The 20314-nt window shown below is 44.5% G+C and overlaps 1 protein-coding gene across 1 annotated transcript in view; it reads left to right on the forward strand.

Moving 5' to 3' along the window:
• LOC146174622 (putative aminopeptidase PLBD2) overlaps positions 1-20314 on the forward strand; it is a 58742-nt gene extending 38428 nt beyond the window's left edge. The window contains exons 10-12 of the mRNA XM_084585032.1: positions 2206-2358; positions 14113-14275; positions 19738-20314. Of these exons, the coding sequence (XP_084441158.1) occupies positions 2206-2358; positions 14113-14275; positions 19738-19956 (535 nt within the window). The 3' untranslated portion in view covers positions 19957-20314. The remainder of the gene's footprint in view (positions 1-2205; positions 2359-14112; positions 14276-19737) is intronic.

Genomic DNA, 20314 nt, shown 5'->3' on the forward strand with positions numbered 1-20314 from the left:
ACCTAGGTGGGCAGAAACTTTGCGCTACACAGTATCGTAACTTGCGTTTAGATTGAAAGAGGTAGCAACAGTTTGTTTAAACGCGAAATGTTGCAACGGCGTACAGCTGTCGACCGCAGCTGCCAGCAGAATGTCTGGCGGGCTGCTTATCAGTATCCGACGCTTGTCCGATTGGATCCGGGCACTATACCGTTCTGCCACACTAGCGGTACGATGGACCCGATAGTAGACGATAAAAGCTGTAATTCTGAGCACTACGGTGTGGAATCCGCAGTGCTCAGTGGTGGCCGCCCTTTACGCAAAGGCGTAGATGGATGTGGCATTCAAATTTCGGAACTTTACATCATCTCCACCCAAAATATACTCGCGAAATTTACAATTCAAGAGCTGAGGCATATGTTTTGGGCTTCCGAACTCTTTTGTTCAAATTATGGGAACAATTTCACAGCGATATTGTGATGCCTACAGTGTCTACGCGTTCGGGGGAAAATATCCATTGAACAAAACGAAGATGGAGCTTTATGGGGTGCCTAATATAAAAATTAATAGGAAAACATTTTTCGACAATTTCAAAGCTGACGGTTTACTTTTCAAGGTTAGGGATTGATGATCGACGACGAAATGCTACCGGCAAAAAATTTTATGGTATAGATTACGTTTGCAGCTGATGCATACAAAGCAGGGAAACGATTGAACATATTATAAACTGTAGGAAATTTCAACCACCTGTGCACGACGCCGACGCAGAGATTCAAAAAGAGCTGGAGTTTCGGGACAGCCATGGAGTACTAAATGATGAAACATCGGAATCAAGTAAGATTCGACTTGAGGATTCGTATAGGAAAAGCCAAGAGAAATAGTTTTGGAGAGGGAATAATCAGCTAACTTAAATATTTTCAGCATACAACGTAGTACGAGCTATGTGACACTTCTCAACAAGGCACTCAAAATGGGAGCTAATAATGATCTATCTATCTAGGGTGTGGGATGGCGGGATAGAATAGTGATATGGATGACATGGGATGGTTAATTTTGAAGCCAGTTTTGGAGGTTGTGTAATAGGACGCAAATTTTATTTGAGCGTCAGGTACTCGTGGTTGCATGCTCACGTAACTTTGTTTACTAAGCACTCCAGCACCACTGCCCACCGCGATTTCGACACGGGATGCGGCAGTCGCTTTTCGCAGGAGGCGAAAAGTAAGGCGCCCGTGTTCTGTGCGATGTCAGATCAGATTAAAGATCCCGAGGTGTTCGAAATTTTCTGAGACCTCCTCAACGACGTTCCTCACAAATAGAGTGGTTTTGGGACGTTAAGGGTCATAAACCAAGAGGAAACCAGCCTTACTCTGACTCAAATACTAAAGGGTGGCATTAGCTATGATGTGTAAGTGGTTCTACACGTGATGCTTCCAGAAACTTTATCATTGCAGAAAGAACATAAGACAGGCAAAACATTATAGCATGTTCTTCCGCTCAATGGACCCCTTGCAAAAATCGTTAAGTAGGCTTTCCCATGCTGCTTCCTTCCCCAAACATGGCGTCACTGGCCGCCAGAAAAACGGCGATATAGATCTAAAATCGCATGTTGCTTCTACACAGATGCATGTAGTGGTAATAGAGCAATTATGCGAATATGTTCTGATGCATAAATGTTGTGAGTTATGGCCATAATATAATGTTTCAATAATTGCTGTTCCGCCATTAGAGGGGAATGCAGCACAGAGGTGAAGCTGACTTAACATTTATGAAAGGGGTCTATTACCATGCTGAAGGAAACATCGTCATAGGTTTGAGAGTTGCGGCTTTTTTACCACACTTACTCAGCGCAGAGACAAAACTCCGCCTCCGCCAGTGAGAACTTTCTTAGTAGCTACCGCGGCTTTTTTAATAAGGTGATTGCACTTGGTAAAAGACATCTTGTTGCTGCTAACCAGGGCCATGACGTCCCCGCCAGTAATCATACTTTTGATCCCAGTTGGCGGTGCGCATGCTTTTAATGTTTTGATTACAGCTTGCTATGAGTATTTGCAGCGCCTGCGGCCTTTTTACCCTGTGGCGTTTTCGCAATAGTGGCTGGTCTTGACATAGTACATTTAACGCAAAAGTTTTAAAGTCGACAATTGGCACTACTTCATCCTCTCTTCTGTAGTACTTGTTGCGGCCCTATGATTATATTTTGATACTGCGTGACTTTGGTCCTTGCAGGTTCTTTCCAGCAATCTATAACGCCAGTGGCTTACCTGGACTCGTGGAGCACCACGGCGACTGGTTCACCTACGACAAGTGTCCGCGGGCACTCATGTTCAAGAGAGGTTACAAGCAGCCCAAGGACATTGACGGAGTCCTCAACTTCATCAGGCATGTGCATTAACTTCCCATGAAGAACCCGCAGCCTGTAGGCAAGCTCTTTCCTCTCGCAATGAGGGGCGTCCAAGAGCCTTTTGTAAGCGTTTAGCAGTAAATTTCGACAATGCATGATTTTTGCTGGCAGCTGAGGTTGCCAGAAGACCGAAGCTAGAGGTGCATGCCGGGGTCTTCGCATGATTATGGCTGAACACGCGCTCCACGCGAAGATAGAGAAGGCAACGCCTGGTTCTCGTCTCATCTTTGAAAACACCTATGCGTGATCGCTGGCAGAAATTACGCCATAAACAGCTCTTGATATAGCATCGACTGGGATATGTCTCACATCATCACACGTATTTATAGTGATGTTTTAAATGTCAGTTTCTAAATGACTGCACATTTTGTCGCAGCCTTCCTCGGGGTACTCGCAGGCTGATCCTGAACGGCCACCACCTGTAGTAGTCTCTGGTTTCGGTCTCAACTACTGCAGCTCACCGGGTGGCTGTTATTGTTATCGGTGACAGTTGTTATCGAATGATATTTCGAATGATGAATGTGATTGCGAAAGAGAGAACAGTATCCGTACCCGCATGGGCAAGAGGACCAGCACGCCGGCACCAAAAACGCTGTGGCATCATACCTTTAAAGGCGGTGCTTAACTATTCCCCTAATTTCTTTGTGTAATATACCGTTGCTATGAAAGGATACAATACTGCAGTAAGCTTTACGCTGGACGCTGTGCGCTGAATTGGCGAAGAGGTCTTAATTGACTGAGCAGTAGCATATAAGAAATGTTTTATCCTTGACGGTCTCCTCCATAGGTGCTTTGTGAAAAGAGGAATATAATTTGGAAAGTATTTGGCCTGTGTTTCAATGGACTCCGTTTCCTCCCAGTACCCTCTACCAGCGCTAATTCATGCACACACTTGCCGCGATGTTTTGGAAAAACACCGCTTTTGAAATTGCATGTCAAACTACCACACTATAGTTTGATGACGCATTATTTCGCATGGGAAGCGATATCCTCATAGTGTGAAAATACAAAACTGTTTTCGAAACTGGTGTTAAATGTAATCTTATTCGACGTGGCCTTGACTGTTAACTCCAGCCGTGCACAGGCCGCGGCAGGAGCGCCTGTGTACCTTACTTACGTCAGAGTTAGGTTCCGGTCTATGCTTATCAAAAAACGTGATGGCCTAATAAGAAAATTCTTTATTGTTTAATTTGCTGTAAACATCAATTTTATGTATGACAGCACATATCCTGAGCTAGACATCTCTTGCCTTTTACACAGTAAAATGTTCATGCAACTGCGAAGGGGCCATTTTAGACACAGAGCTTCCTTTGAGAACCTCTGCCGTACCTGTTTCTCTCGCACTTTCTCGCAGCTATGGAGCAGAACGTCGTTGTCATTACCGGTACTCATACAGCAGTTGTAGCCGAGACCAGTAATGCTCATAATGCTCTCGAAACTCCCGTCGGTGTTTCAGTCGATGACAAAAGCGACAGCGAGGGGCGGCGCCGCAGCCGATCGAGGGGTTGCGAGCAGTCGGCCGGCCGGCCGCATGCAGTTCATTTGCACCCGAAATTCTTGCCGTCACTCCCGTGCTGAGCTTTACTGGTTTTATTACTTTGCCTGAAATTGAACCCTAGGTCCTCTATCCGCGGCATATCCGTGATCGTGGTCCCAATGACACTTATATGAAGAACTTGCTGTCGACGAGCCACATCTGGCTGCGGTCGTCTGGCTGCTGCGTGAGGATTTGTCATGCTCAACAATTGCCGAAATATGCTGTGTGCTCTTAACCTACAACATGCAAATGACCACTTAGCGGCGCGCGGTAAGACAAAGACAACGTTAGCCCTGTCGAGGTGGTTCAGTGTTTAAGGCGCTCTACTGCAGAGCCCAAGGACGCGGGATCGAATGCCGGCCGCGGCGGGAGATTCTCGATGGCGAAGACGAAAAGCTAGGCTCCCGTGTGCTGTGCGATGTCAGTGCACGTTAAAGTACTGCACGTGGTGTATATTTCCGGAGCCTACCACTACGGTGTCTCTAATAGCCTGTTTTGCTTTGGGACGTTAACCTCATTATCATCATCATCATCATCATGACTATACCCACTGCAGGGAAAAGGCCTCTCCCGTATTTCTCCACTTAACCCGGTTCTGTGCTAGCTGCATCCACTTGACTCGTGCGAACCTCTTAATCTCATCCGCCCACCTAACTTTCTGCCGCCCCCTGCTACGCTTTCCTTCCCTTGGAATCCAGTTTGTGGCCCTAAGCGACCATCGGTTATCCTCTCTTCGCACTACATGTCCTGCCCATGCCCATTTCTTCTTCCTAATTTCCACTAGAATGTCGGTAACTTGAGTTATTTCTCTGACCCACTCTGCACGCTTCCTATCTCTTAATGTTACCCCTACCATTTTTCGTTCCATAGCCCTCTGAGTTGTCCTCAACTCCAAACTGAATAAACCAAACAAAATCGAAGGCAAATTAGCAGACAGCTCTAACTGTATTTGGACAGCGCTTGGGGTGCTTGCTTGGCTAGCTCATGTGGTCGCCTGGGAGACCTGAAAGTTTAGCAGTAACTCGGTTCTTCCTGCAGCACGCTGATGACTAACCTGCAGGGTATTTTACTGGAGGGTATAACGCATATCTAAGCGTTTGAGACTGCAGCAGACGAACGCGCGAAAGCGACGCACTCATGATGAAAGGTCAGCGGTTCCGATCTCGCTCGTGATACTTGCACAGCAGAGAGCATTTTCAGTTGTGCACACTGTCGGGCATAGGTTTACCATATGTGAAAAGGTGACACGGTCTTCCTAACTACTCAGATCCCAATCGAATAACTCGTTTCTGTATATTATTGTGCTTGGTTACACATTAGATACTGTACCACAGTTTTTAGCGTAGCTACGTAAATTATTTTCTCCAACATAGCCGCTGCTTGCATTAGCGGTGCACTTGGGCAAAATAGAACAAGCAAGCGGCTCATTGAAAACGAACAACGTGTTCACATAGAGTTGCGTAATAGTGACGGCAGTTAATAAATGAGGAAATTAAAGAATGAGTTCGAAAAGAAGCCCGTTATCGCGCTTACTTGTGCCCACACACGCAAAAAAAAAAAACATACACATGGTGGCACCAATAGTAACAAAGTGCTTGGCGGTCCTCGAACTCCATGTCTGCTATTCTCGGCCATGGTCAGCTTAAAATTGTCGAGACACCGTCGAAACAAAGTGCCAAAAGTATCTACAACAATGTTGTACAATATGGAAGCAGTGAGGCGTGGCTTCAATCGATCAAGGTAACATTGGAATCGACATTAGAGAGTTTTAGAATAGGGGGCCCCACGCTTTGGGGCCCCCAAGGAGCTTGGGGAGTCGAAATGCACATGCGCAGAACGTAAGGTGCGCTTGGGGTCTTGGGTTAACGCTAGGGGCGGCCCCTATTTTTCGGAAATAGCGTTCGCCCCAAGCCGCCGTTGGCATAGAGTTTCTTACTCTTACCTAGAGGGAAAGCTGTGCTGCCGTCTATGGGCGTTTACATGGAGTTTCCAGACGGCCAGTACAGCCACCATGGGCGCTCAAAGCATCATGGGCCGGTGAGCTACCGAGTGCAGAACTACAACTTTTGACCAAAACTAATGCAAAGATAAACGTTGTTCTACCGTAAATAATGCCCTAAGATTGAATATTGTGACTATAAATTGTAAAGAGAGAGAGAAACAGCATGTCAGTGTGATATTCATCCAATATAAGCGATGGCTCTTTCTCCTATTGGCTTAGTTTTGAGCAGCACAAATACCAATATTTCGCACTTAATAGGCTTAACTTTGAAATAAAAAAACGTTATAAAAATATTTATGGTTGCGCAATCACTTCAGGAAGTTTTTAGTGGCATTTCGGGAAACAGAAACCATTTATTGGCGACGTCTGCTTTTGAGCCTTCGCTACTATGGCTTTCGCGGTCTATGTACGCACCTTCAAATGATGATGATGACGAAAAAGAAACATCGCAGTAACGCCACTCCACGTACTCGAGAAAAACCGACTGTCCCGCAACAAGTAGCACACCGGCCCATGATTCTTAGCGCGCCCATGGTGGCTGAAGTGCAGCGCCCTCAGCTTTCCCTCTAGTTAGTGTAAGGAACTCTATGGCCGTTGGGTCGCTTGGGTTACGGCAACATGGCGGCGACCGGCCAAGCGGCGGCCGCTCGCCTCGGCACACATTCGTCGTCACCGCTCCATGGTGTCACGCGTTCATGGCAAACGAAAGGCCAACGAAGCTTATGCTATGTCTCATGATGCCCGCACCACCAAATGTTAGCAATAAAACGCCCTATATTTTCTGATTGCTTCCGGATTTACCGAGCTGCTAGGCCTAGCGAATTCGCCTCGTTTGGTTGCCATGGGGACCAGACGGCGGAAAGCGCAGAAGGTTCGAATGAGTTTTCCCGGCCTCGGCCTGGATTGACAATTGGCCGATTTCGTCTTGTATGACAAAAACAGTTTATATAACTGGTAGTTTTAATATAGTTTTTTGCAATAGTAGCACTTTTTGATGAATAAAATAGCGTTGTTGGCTCTTATATATTTAAATGCGTTTTCTTGGTTTACCGTCGTGGCGCTTGCAATCGACGAACGCAAGCCCGGCTCCGCTGCGTCGGGAAAACCCCTATTCTAAAACTCGCCGCTCGGCTAGCACGTTGCGCCGCCGCACGCTATTTCCTTGGGGGCCCCAAGCCTTGGGTCCCCCTATTCTAAAACTCCCTATTATGTTCAAACAGTGCTAGAAACATGGACGTAATCTGGTTGTTCACTATCTATCACTCTCTGTGTATATGAAATGAAATGAAATCTTTTATTTGCCATCAAATACAGATGGGAGGATTGTAGAAAAAAAGCTGTCCATGGACAGCTTGACGGGTCCACAATCCCTTCTTTTCTTTCGGCAGCATGGCAGCATCACATATGCACACATACTCTTCATTAAAACAAGTATACAGGTACATATTTAATATTATGTAAACATAGTAATCATTAGTTAATATTTAAATGAAAACTACATAGAAACGCATTGTTACAAAAGCAAACAAATACATCAGCAGGGTTAGACAATCTTACATAGAAATCGAAAACATCTCCCGGAGGTCTTTGCAGGATGCCGTGAAAAGATCAAAACGAATTGAATTATAGTAATTTAAAAGTGATGGTATTATGTACTTAAGACTCTGTTTGCCGTAATTCGAACGTGACGTGGGTACTGACCAGTTTTCAAAATGTCTTGTGACGTAGCTTTGAGTGTTATCCTGTAATTGAGATAGGTTACGTAGATTGTTGACATTCCTATGGGTTTCCTTTTTATACATATGACTTAAGCGATATTTATATAAATTGTAAGCTGGAATTACACCGGAGTTCTTAAAGAAAGTGGATGTTGAAGCAGTATAAGAAGCATTATATGTGTGTCGGCGATACTTTTTCTGTAAGAGGTGGATGTGTTCTATATTAGTGGATGTTGTGTTTCCCCATACTAACTGACAATAGTTCAAGTGTGATTGAAAGAGTGAATTATAAAGCAAAAGTTTGATGCGTGTGGGAAGGATATATTTTAAACGACCTATTACACCAGATATTTGACTTATTTTGCTGAGAACATGCTTGACATGATTATCCCAGGACAGATTAGCGGAAAAGGTGACACCAAGGCATTTGAAATTCTCGACTAAATCGATGCATCGTGAGTTTATTATAATATCTTGATGCGGAGGTATGAGCTTGTTTTTTGGCCTGAATATAATCGCTTTCGTTTTCCTTTCATTTATCTTCATTGCATTTACTCTCGACCAATCCTCTAAGGATTTCAACGCACTGTTACATTGTTCAACAAGGAGATTAATATCATTGCCGGCGAAAAAAAAATACTAGTGTCGTCTGCACAGATGATAAATTTTATGATGATATATAATATAAAGATGTTAACTATAATGACATGCTTCATATAAACATATAAAGACATGCTAAATATAAAGACAATATAAAGATGATAAATATAAAGACATGCGTCCTGAATAAAACATCAGTTGTCATTTCAGCGCATTGTGTGTTTGTCTTCCTATCTATTCGCGTTTCTAGCGCTGTTTTAACATAATGTCCAACCAACTCGCCCAACAATCCACTTTACTGGAATCGAGTCGCATCACGGGTCGCAAAGGGATGAAGCTGAATACCGGCGTATTTAAAGCGTAAACAAACATTGTTATTCCCCGGAGAAATATACCTCAGGGGGCACAAAGGCAAGTCCCAACATATCAGATGTCGATGTTTTGACTCAGCTGGCTAGCTATTTAGTATATGCCCAGTTGCCCTGAGTGAGAAACATGTGAACATTTGAGTAAGAATAAAATCTGGCGTCACTTTGAAAGCGGTCGAAGGCATCGTTTGCTCATCGTACATACCGTGAGATGTCTTTTAATATTTTCGAAAAAGCTCAGGTTTCAGCTTGGGCAGCTTTTCAAACGCAGAACTTTCCAATTCACCAAGAACGTATCGTACCGGACGATATTCATAGTACGGGAATATTGCTCACAAACATGCACGTTTGGGAAGTCAAATTAAGGGTCATAATATACTGCGTATGACACGTCTGCTCGCCAGTCTTATTTCTGAAAAAAAAAAAAAAAAAACAGAAAACGACGATCTTCATTGTTGCTTCCACGGTCGTAGTGCGGCAGCCCGTCACACAAGATGACGGATTCGCTCACAAAACGCAATGGCTTTATGATAACAAGCGCATTCGCACACTTCTACATGATGCCAATTAAAACGGCGCGAATAAATAACCACCTCCCGCAACACGCCTCTTTCCCGATACGACCGCCCGCTCGGCCGCCCGCAAGAGACGCCCCTCGATAGGCTGCCTGAATACGTCCGCCTCATTGTGGCATCACGACTGACGTCAATGTCGCTGTGCGACCGCTCTGGACAGCGCACCGAGATCTCCCATAGAGTGGTGGAGAATTTTCACGGGCATGAAGTGGTATTGCCGGACTCTGCAAGTAAAGTACCTGGAAAGTGCTTGTGTTTTGGCATCTAGCATATAAAACGCACTGTGCTAACTTACCTTCTGACAAAGCTTTTGCACCGAGTACAGGTTCCGTTCTAAAAGTTAGGCAGGTTTAAGCACCGTTAAATCAATGGTAGTTCCGGTTGAACATCGAGCCTAATGCGCTTTCGATTGCGGTCGGTCAGCACCCAGCCTCACAGCCAGTTACGAGTCCGCCGCGGGATCTTGCATTTCGCATCTACGTCCCCGACTCACTGTGTACGCTGGGGCGATGGAAGCACCCTTGAGTTGTGCGTTGCTATGACAAGCGCCGTAATGCACAACAGAGAGTTCGACTTTTACATCGAGTAGAGTGTCGCTCTAAAAATACTGTGTCTTCGAGGTAGCGGGCTTGCTTAGCGAAGCAGGGGACCCATCTTCGTCTTCAGTCCCCACTGTTAGGGCAATTAACAAACTTTCTTTACAGCAGAGCGCTATTTTTTTGTTGTCAATCTTAAATGTACTTTAGACCTGGGTAATGAGAGTTGGGTTGTTACAGATATATTCAGCCAACATGAAACATCGTCGAACCAACGCCAGATTTCTGTTCGAACACAAAGTCTAACGCTCTCGCATTAACACGAATGCAATAATGTGCCGCTTTAGGGCCGACATTTAACCCCAATCTCGTTCTCACTCGCCATTACCTGTTCCTTGAGAGAGGCTTTATGTAGTATAAAGTTTCTGGAAGAGCTCCTTGTTGGAAGAAACGCTGCCAGGGTTCTTCAATCTCAAACGTGCCTCGAATGGAGAAGCGCCTATCTCCTCTCCGCGCAAGAGAGCTATAGCATGCAGTTGACAAACATCGGTGAATTCGGCGGTTATCCTCCCCTTCGGCAAGCCCTACACTATTTACGCCGGCGCTCATCATTGTTCTTGGGAGACATGGGAGCTTTTCTCGCTGTTTTAAGTTATTGGAGGGAGCCTGCACAGACCAAGGACACATGGGCCACTCCTCACACGTTCCTTTCTATAAAAAAAGTGTTGACGTCACATACATGACCTAGTCAAAACTCTTCAACACTACCTATTGCGAAACTTCCCATAGGTTCCATGAATAAAAAACAGTGGCTTTATTTGGCTACAATGCGGTTGTATACGAATAGTGGGGCGCCCGTGGCCGTTAAAGAAAACTTTGTCTAATTCGCAAACTTTCACGTGATTGATAAATACATAACAACCATGGGAAAGAAAATTAGTTGAAAACTTGCAGTAGCAAACTTTCTTGAAAATAACTGCCATATAGTTAATTAAGATGGTAAATAAGAGGGAAAAATGTGATTTCCAAAATGCAATGCTTCAACAACAAAAATCTTTTATTGTCCGCTTCCAGAGGTGCGGCAACTCATAGGAACCGAAAAAATGCATATAAAAAAAGTCTGTTTTTGAAGTTTTACATCTGGTATTACCCAAAAGCTCTGAGACGTAGTGAGTGGCCAAAGTTATTTTTCGAGGGGTGTTATACTCGCCGGTAGAAAAAGACGACAAAAAAAGGTAGAAAGGAAGGGGGATTCAGCAGAATGAAAATTTCGCGGAGTATTCTGACGCCAACCCCCTCCCCCTCGACCTCTGGCCTGACCACATGACGAGGCACAATGACAATCAAGGCCCGCCTTTATTTTAACCGAAGGACTTAATTGCTTTAGCGGTGTTGGAGAAATTTCAAGTTTTATTTAGGTGTAATGTGTCTGACAGAGATAAAATGTTTTGTTGTCGAGTGACGAATAGAATTTTCCAAACCATATTTTTTTATCAATTTCATCTATTCATATAAGATGCGATGTTATAACCCTCTCGATTAAGGGATGCTTACCGTTACGCCGTGTCATCCCAAAATTTCTAACGTGAGGACATTATTACTTCGTTGCGACCTCCAGCTGAATAATCACGAAAGCTGAGACAATCTGCCCCACCATAAAAAGAGTGGCTGTAGCCCTTCGTCTGGGCACTTCATATGTCGGCTAGACGGGGATGGCCGGTTATCCGAGGTTTTCATGAATTATAAAGCATTGTTCTTGGCAATTTCGATGGGGATTGGTTCGAAAGGAATATTTGATTTTTACATTTCTGATTTACTGACATCGGACAACCTCATATTATAAGAGGTTTACAGTAATGGGAATTGTAATGTAGCGCGTTCTATGCCAATCGTCGCACATGCCATTCAACCGCTGCCCGATATGCAGCCTGTGCTATCTTTGGGTGGCCAATGATTGAATGACCCATCGACTTCACGCGGAAGCTCGAAGGCTGCAGCTACGTCAGCTATGAACAGCGATTAATAACAGATGACTACACTGATCTACAATTGAAAGTCGACAATGGCTCTCCCACAGAAGACGCCGCCTGGTTTTTCTCAATGAACCTCTCAGGCCGTCTTGCTCAACGTCTTGATATCAGAACATAATATCCTCAAGAACATAATATCCTCGTTATCGACAGGTCCGGTCGCAAACATGCTGACGCAGATGGTGTATCCCACTCCCCTACTCACCCACAGTCGCTCGTCAACGTTTTGAATACCCTCTCTTCTCGTAGCCTTATATTCTAGAAACAGAGAAAAAATCCTTGTATCGCCTCTATCTTGGCATTTCTGTATCATCTTCAGCCTATATCATCCAGCAAAACATTTTGCCGATCGGGGCCAGATTTTCGACTGTTAAAACTGCCTCCCTGAAGGGCGGAAAGTGAAACTTATGGATCTCCATCCTGACGACGAAACGGGCGCTCCTTTTATAACGCATCTCCTCAATGTACTGATGGTGTATTCGAGAAAACGCCCGAAAGGTTCCGCCTACAGTTCTCCTGGCGCGGCGCATGTACTCTGTTCAGAAACACATGCCCTCTTACATCGACTGCCAGTGCCGCAAGTCTCCTCCACGTCATTCTTCGCCTCCGCTGCAGCCAATCTCTTATTTATCCTCACCCTTCGACCAAGTAGGCATTAGCTAGTATATTCACCGGCACTGTCAGTCGCTGGATGAAAGCGGGTTTGGATCACCTGGTCATTTATATTGAGACCACCATATAGCGAGAGATGGATATTGGACATTTTTCATTCTACAACACTTAATATTATGCCCTGACGAGAAGTTTTGAGCTACAGAGATGGAGCCTTCTTGTTCGTTGCCTCAGTTCATACCGCATTCATTGAGTATATAAATGTTCGCCGATGACGGCTGAAAACAACTCTTTGTATCGTTGCTGTAATTTCTTTCAACATCAGCCCAGCGCCGTTCCAGTTTTCTTGTATTACCCAGTGATGTCCAGAAGCTAGGTCGATACCTATGGGGCGTAACCATCAAACGGCTTGCACTGGAAAAGTTTCATAAAAATGCGTATCAGTGTCGAGAAAACTAGGTTTTTTTCGTTTGTTATCACACATGTCCTTCACATGTAAAGCTGCTTACGTGCTCCGCTAGAGTATGGTTACTTGCCATGGGGCCCTTAATTTAATGAAGACATGAATTAACTACAAATAGTTGAAAGTAAAGCACTTTTTTATATTCTGAAAATATATTGCCGGAATAATTCGATTAGAAATTATCACTCATAGCTGCAAAAAATCTCGATAAGTGAAAGCCGAAGACGTTCCTTATACTACGGTTTATATCTCTCCTCTACTGCTACCAAATTTGTATCCATTCAAGATTATTGATTCATGCGCATGTGTTCAGTCAAACACGACGCATCCTTCTTTGCTGCCTAGAGCCATGCTGTGCATGCAGCAAATTATGAAAATTCTTTTTACCCAAGCATCTGTTTCCCTTCGGATTGTATTTTCAGCAGATCTTTCTCGCCGATGATGTAACTGTTTTAAAAAGCATGTACATGAAGTCTTGTGTTGATTTGTATATTTTATAGTTTATTTTCTCAAAATTTGGAAAGCGCGGAATACTTGAAGACCTATAACGCATTATATAGCGTTTGACATTATACTTTCCGCAATTTTAATATATATGGTTTATTAGTCAAGGCACAATTGTCTTTCCCATAGCCTTGCCAGTTGTAAAGCCCATCGTGACGTGACTGTATCATGCTATACAGCCACGGTGTGCTAAGTAACAGACAGGTAAGCTACTACTAGTTAGTTCTAACCGTTACAGCTATCCTCAATATTTTTGAGGTTCTTGCAGTTCCCCGCATTTATTATTCATATCAGTTTAAGAATTTTGAGAATGTCATTCTGGTCGCTACTTCACTTTGGCGAAATCGAAACCGCGCGGCCGTAGGCAACGCCAGTCACACGTACAGTGTCAATAACACTTAGCGGGAACACGGCTCCGCGTGGCAGCGCATGTGCGAAGCCCCATTCATTGCGCCCAAGCCAGTAATAGCCCATTCCCGCAAAATGATTGCCATTACGAAACACTACTTCGGTGCACCGTAATCCTGCTCCGCTCGGCATTGATTCATGACCGGGTTATATGTGCAATGGGGTAAAGCACTTGAGCGGCCACGCGAAGCAGTGTTCACGCTATGTGTGATTAACACTGTACGAGCTAAATGTCTGAAGGCACCCTTCTTGCTTCGACTGCTTCAACCTAAGTGGAACTATGAATTCGAGTGGCCCAAGAGAACTTAAACCGGAGGCAATGTGACAGAAGCTGATGGCTACATCGTTTCTATGGACCCCCCCCCCCCCCCTCCTGCAGGTACAACAACTACGAACACGACCCTCTGGCCGTGTGTGATGCGTGCGATCCCAAGTACAATGCTGAGAACGGCCTCTCTGCCAGGAGCGACCTCAACCCATCGGTGGGCAGGTACCCCTTCCTCGAAATGGGCCAGCGCCCGCACGGAGGCACCGACGCAAAGGTACGCCTTAGATTTTTGCCGTTCTTTTAAGCATCACCTTTGTCCCACACCAATGGCTAGGTCACATGCTCACAAATTGGGATTCTGGCCAGAAAGAATATCAAAATTTACCATAAATGCCCACACGCTATCTAGGGTGATGATTTGCTTGCAGCTGATTCAGGAAGCTAAAAAGGAGAGGATATTTTTTTTTTGCATAGGGATTCGAATAGGTTAAAACAGACGCAACGCTAACCCGTAGCATCAAAAAGACAGTGGAAGAGAATTTGCTCCGAATGCAATTGTTATTGGTTTTCGTAAGAAAGATCTTCGCCATTGCTTAGCCCAGTTCACCCTCAATTACCACCATCGGGGGGATGTGCCTTTGAAAGAATCTAATAACGGTGCAGCAGAACACGAGCGTCGTGTTCGTGGTAGCAGCGCTCTCTTCCTCGTATTCTACGGATGTAGCGGTCTCGATGAGTTTATGCTAGCGGCGGTTATAGCGAGACGTGAGAAGTCCGAAATACTTTACTAGGTTTTTGTCGCCTCAGCTTCGACATGTCAGCAGAAAAAAAAAAAACAGGTGGAATATAAAAAAAAATCTGCAATAAAGTATACCTACGTAATGTGCGTTGTAGTACACAATATCGCATACGATACCATAAAAAAATTGATAGAGCACTGCAGAATCTACACTGCAGAAATGCGAAAGTCTCTGCGTTGCCCGCGCACATGGTGCACCACGTTTGCTGTCATCATTATAAACTAAATGCACCGTCATTATCATTGCTGATGTCATCGTCGTCATTATCAATAATTGTAGCGTCATTGACATCGCTACTATCGTCCTCACGGCAGGCAAGGAGAATTATGATGTGCGTTTCTAGATCCCAGGCGTGGCGCAGTTAGTCAAAGCGCTGGACTGGGGATCAAAGGGACGGCGGTTCGATTCCCGGTGGAGGCAAAATTTATTTACTGATTTCAATTATCTTAATGATGATGCGCGTTTCACGGTCCCGGGCGTCATTACCGATGACATCACATGTAAGGACGTCACAATCTCGCGGTATCCTGCGGATTCTCGAGAAGAAGTGGGACACATCTCGTAGCCGGACGAACAAGTCATGACCGCGAGTATGAGCTAATAAAGGCTTTATGCCTTAATATATTAAACAGAACTAGGACCACCGTGATAGTTAATCAGTAAGCATGAGGACATCCACATAATGAAGCTTAACATGCACAAAGTAGGAGATTCGTAGATGCCCAGGCTGGTTGTGGAAGGCTGCCTGTGGTTGTGGCCATCTCCATTTATTGAAGACGCCTTGGATTCCTGGCGGAGTAGCCAGCAGAGCCTGCCAATGAGCTGTTGCCATGCCCGAGTCAAGGCTATTACCTCGAACGCACGAGCTTGGGTGCCAAACTTCGCCTTCTTCGTCGCTGGTGCAGATGGCGATGGCAGCACTATAACATATGCGCTAAACCATATATATAGATAAAAGCGAACAGAAGGCGATTTGGCACACGAAACAAAATTTTCTGGCGCACGTTTAGGCTCCGAACTCAAGGTTATGACGCGATGACGTGACCACCCATACCCAGTTCCTCCTAGACCTTCTGTCGAGTATGTGCATCTAACCACTGGCTTAACCACAATTATTTAGGTTATGCCCCTGTGATTTAATTCAATTCAATTCTTTATTTCCTTTTTTAGAGCAAGAGACAGGACAAAAAACCGTGACAACGGCTTGACGCGGGGCCTGCCCCCTTACAAATTGGCATACATAAAGATACGGCAGTGGCACAAAAGTTTCACAGGTCATAAAAAACAGAGAAGGAAAAAAAAAGAAAAAAAAAATACTAAAAGGAAATACCGACAAATGCTACCGAAATGAACTTGAATAAACTGTAGTGATCAAAAACAAAGTTTGAGTGAAGTACTAAAAATATACTACACACTTCACAGAGCTGAAGACGATAAAAAAAAACTGAATCTTAGAATTCGGACTAAAAAAAGGGTCAAACGACTCTCGCTCCAACCGATTTAACAAAGTGGAGAGCTTGTGCGATAACGATTCCTTGCAGGAGCTCGTTCGTGGCGTGGGCACATTCCATGTTTCACGATAACGAGTATGCCGGCAACAGTCGTGCTATTTGAAATTCGCGATTTCTCCTAAAAAGTTGTCGCTGGTTTTAACAGAGGTCTTGAAGCGTACGAGCAACCTGTAACGATACATTCTGAAAATGGAAGCAATGTCATAACACAAGAAGAGATCGCGGGAAGTATAAGGCAACGAACGTTTGCCCTGTCCTTCAGAAGTGTTTTTTCTGGAGTAAGGAGAGATTACATAGGTTGGCAGGGGGCGGCAGAAAGTTAGGTGGGCGGATGAGATTAAGAAGTTCGCAGGGGTCAAGTGGATGCAGCTAGCACAGAACCGGGTTAAGTGGAGAGATATGGGAGAGGCCTTCGCCCTGCAGTGGGTATAATCAGGCTGATGATGATGATGATGATGATGACATAGGTTGGCGACACCAGTTGTGCCCCAAGCAAGGTTCCAATATTGAAATAAAGACAACACTAAGGAATAATACAGAATGCGTTTAAGTTCTAGCAAGCAATCTTGGTTTGGTTTGGTTTATGGGAGACGCCGTAGTGGAGGGTTCGGGAAATTTCGTCCACACTGTTTAGCGTGCATTGACATCGCACAGCATACGGGCGTTTTTCTTTTCGCCTCCACCGAAAAGCTGCCGCCGCGGCCGGGATTCGATCCTGCATCCTTCGGAACAATAGTCGGTCACCTTAACTGCACCACCACGGCGGAGCGCTTACTATCATAAGCTACCATATTGTTTAAAGAACCACACGCCACAATATGAAAAGCCACTTAACCAAGGCGTACAAAGATGCTTACCTAAGGATAGCATGTCTTACTCGGTTCCAGCTCCCTCACACTCTCAATTAGGATGAGAGTGCTAGTTCTCATCTCCTGCCAAATAGGCAATGTGACGCGACCAGTCAAACAATGCCGACCTGGCCATGTCGGCCGCCAGCCGCCAGAGCAAAGCCCGAGAGTTTTCGCTCACAACATCGACGCCAACATCGAAAACGCCGGACTTGTTGAGAAAGAGGTCTTTAAAGCTTTCACTTTAATAAGGTGTATGCTCTAAAGAGAAAAGGAGGATACGTGCTTTGGGTGGTGATGCTCTTTAGGCTTAAAACCGGTTCAGCAGATCACAGATTCTTTGTTTGCAAAGAATCGCCATTTGTTTTTTTCTGTGCACAGTTACCGTTGCTGGTTACATGTGTTATTCCATTTTACCTGCTGCTGTTGCTAATAAACGTATCGAAATTTGCTTCGCATTTATAGTTACTCATTCTTCAACATAATGCGAGTACCGGACACGCGATAAAAGGAGCCTGCTAAACTTCTGACCAGGTCTTGTTCTCACTGCATGTAGCAGAATCTTCAACTTGTAACAGCAGAACAAACATTCAGCAATGACCAAATCGAGCACACACACACAAAAAAAATGAGAGACGAGAATTCATATGTTGAATGAAAGGATCAGCAAATTTATCAGAATGTAAATGAAGCATTAGCATAATGCAAACATTCTTCCGGGAGGTGGTATAAACAGCAAACTGCACGCAAGAAAAAACAATGTATGCTAAAATACATGATGAGTTTGCGGCAATTGTTCATGCAAGGAAAAAAAAAAGCGAAATTGAGTGTACAGTACTCCCGGATTGAAATAGGACACTCGGAGCGCGTGGCCGTCGCTGCATGCAAGGCAGTGTGGTAAACAACAGGCCGGCTTATTGGCGACCGGAAGAAGCAGTTCTGCTTTTTAGATGTTCTCCCCCTCGCGCTATACCACAATGCTGCACCTTGGTTCCATGAGCATCCACGGACGGCGCTGCATGCAGCGACGGCATCGCGCTCCGAGTGTCCTATTTCAATCCGTGAGTACTGTACGCGCACGAAGTGTGAGCGATGATTGTCGTTCGCTTAACATCAGGGAGAACTACAAGTTATTATGAAAGAAGTGGACAATAGTATGTAGTACAATAGAATAGAGATACAATAACCTAAGGGTAAAGACAGTGGAAGGCAATATACGTCAGCGGTTTTAATTTAAAGATGTAGAGACACTGTACAATGGTCGCGTGTTTTGTTCTTTGTAGAAATGCATGACACGCTACTATGCGTCAACAACCTTGTCGAGTTTGTCTACTAATGCAAATTCATTTATAATTCAATTTATTCATCCAATTTAAGGTGGATGCGACTTCAAAGGTCAGTGCAGTGCACTTCATGCATAAAAACAAAACTGCGATATATTCGCTGCCTCATAACTTTCTGTTATTCCAGCTTTTGATTAAGCAGAGACTGGATTGTACTTTTCTAACCCTGTAGCGTCAAAAGTGACGTTACGCCGTTCGGTGTCGATGTTGTGACCAAAAAATTGCGGTCATGGCTCGGGCAGTACTAGCCGGCAGATTACATTGCCAGGCACTGATTCTTCGACGGTTTGACATAGCAAGGCCGCGTGATATCAGGAATTTAGAAGAAGCTACCACCCGTTGTTGCTCATTTGAGGTGGGAAGTTGGAGTCTTTTTCCACCTTTTTATCCCAACTTGAAGTGGGAAGGTGGAATCTTATTCCACCTTCCCACCTCAAGGTACCTTCCTCTTCCATTGGGTTCTAAGTTTCGCTGTTATAATGAACGCACGCTATCTAGCCAAAATATTTGATCATTGCTTATTTGTCTTACGCATCATTACAAAAAAAAAACACACTTCAATCTAAAATTCGCCTTTTACACACCTTTTATGATGATTAACGAAGACAGTTTTAAAATGTCAATCCTATTAGCTGGCACCGATTACAATGTAACGTCTGGTTTGGAAGCGTATTTTAATGAATATGTATATAATAAATGTGATCGTAGTTCGCTAACGCCGATAACCCGCAGCAACGCTACCATACGTGAAACTGGCTGCTGTTTGAATGTACGCCTATAGTGGATTACAACAACTCTTTTTAGCAATCATCGCTCTTGTAACCTGGCAGGCGACTGCTGTGAATGATATATGAAAGTGATGCCCGCCAAAATTCATAAATACTCTCGTTCCTTTCACCCGTCAAATTCAATCCATGTGAGAGTTAAAGGAAATGCTTCGCATCGATAAGCCATTTAACAATAAAAATTCAATTGATCACTATAACCGTATAAAATTGTTCGTTTATCGTGCACGACCTTGTTTCGTGGCTCTTATTTACGGTCGCCGTTCCAATTCTCTCAGGTTTTTTCTTCCGACAACCACACGTAGTGACCACTAGTGGCTGAATTCGTGATCCCTAAGCTTCGAGTGAGCTCTTGTTTGGTTTTGTCGTCCTTTGACACTCGTTAACCGTGAATAATAAAGCGGAGTTGCGGAGCTGTTACAACTGAAAAACCCATTGTCCAAGCCCAGGTCATAAACTCCGCCATGATGGTGCACCACGACCTCTGGACCCAATGTGGACCAGCCTGGTACCAGCGCCAGTTTTTCTACTGGAGTTCGTCTCCATTCGCCGCTGTGCCTCACGCCGGTCAGCCGGACAGATGGAGCTTCCCTCCCGCCCTCATGGAATGGCCCAGAGGAGACCGCCTACTCAATGCATCCGAATTTACACTTATGGGTTTCCGCTGACTGAGCTGGTTACACGTAAATTTCGACAGCCTCTGAGCAAGGCCGCAAGCCTTGACAGAAAACTTTAAACTCTATTCAAGAAAGCAAAAGGTTCAGCAGCCTCATTTTTATATCAAAGCCAATAAACGATTGAATATTCGCTTAAAACAGGTGATTATTCCTGAATACCTTTAACTATTACTGAATTAATAGAAAGCAGTATTGGAGCTCTTGACGAGACACCGTTCATGATGGAGTCATCCTATAAAAGTAGCTGCTAACAGTCACTGGCCGAAGGAAAAATTAAAAAGTTTACATTTCTGGTTCATACGAAACATCTTTCACAATAAAAGGTTGTGGCCTGTGCGGCTAATATATA

The sequence above is a fragment of the Amblyomma maculatum genome, chromosome 11, assembly GCF_055883805.1.
Source record: "Amblyomma maculatum isolate TAMU_Amacu chromosome 11, ASM5588380v1, whole genome shotgun sequence".
Classification (NCBI taxonomy): domain Eukaryota; kingdom Metazoa; phylum Arthropoda; class Arachnida; order Ixodida; family Ixodidae; genus Amblyomma; species Amblyomma maculatum.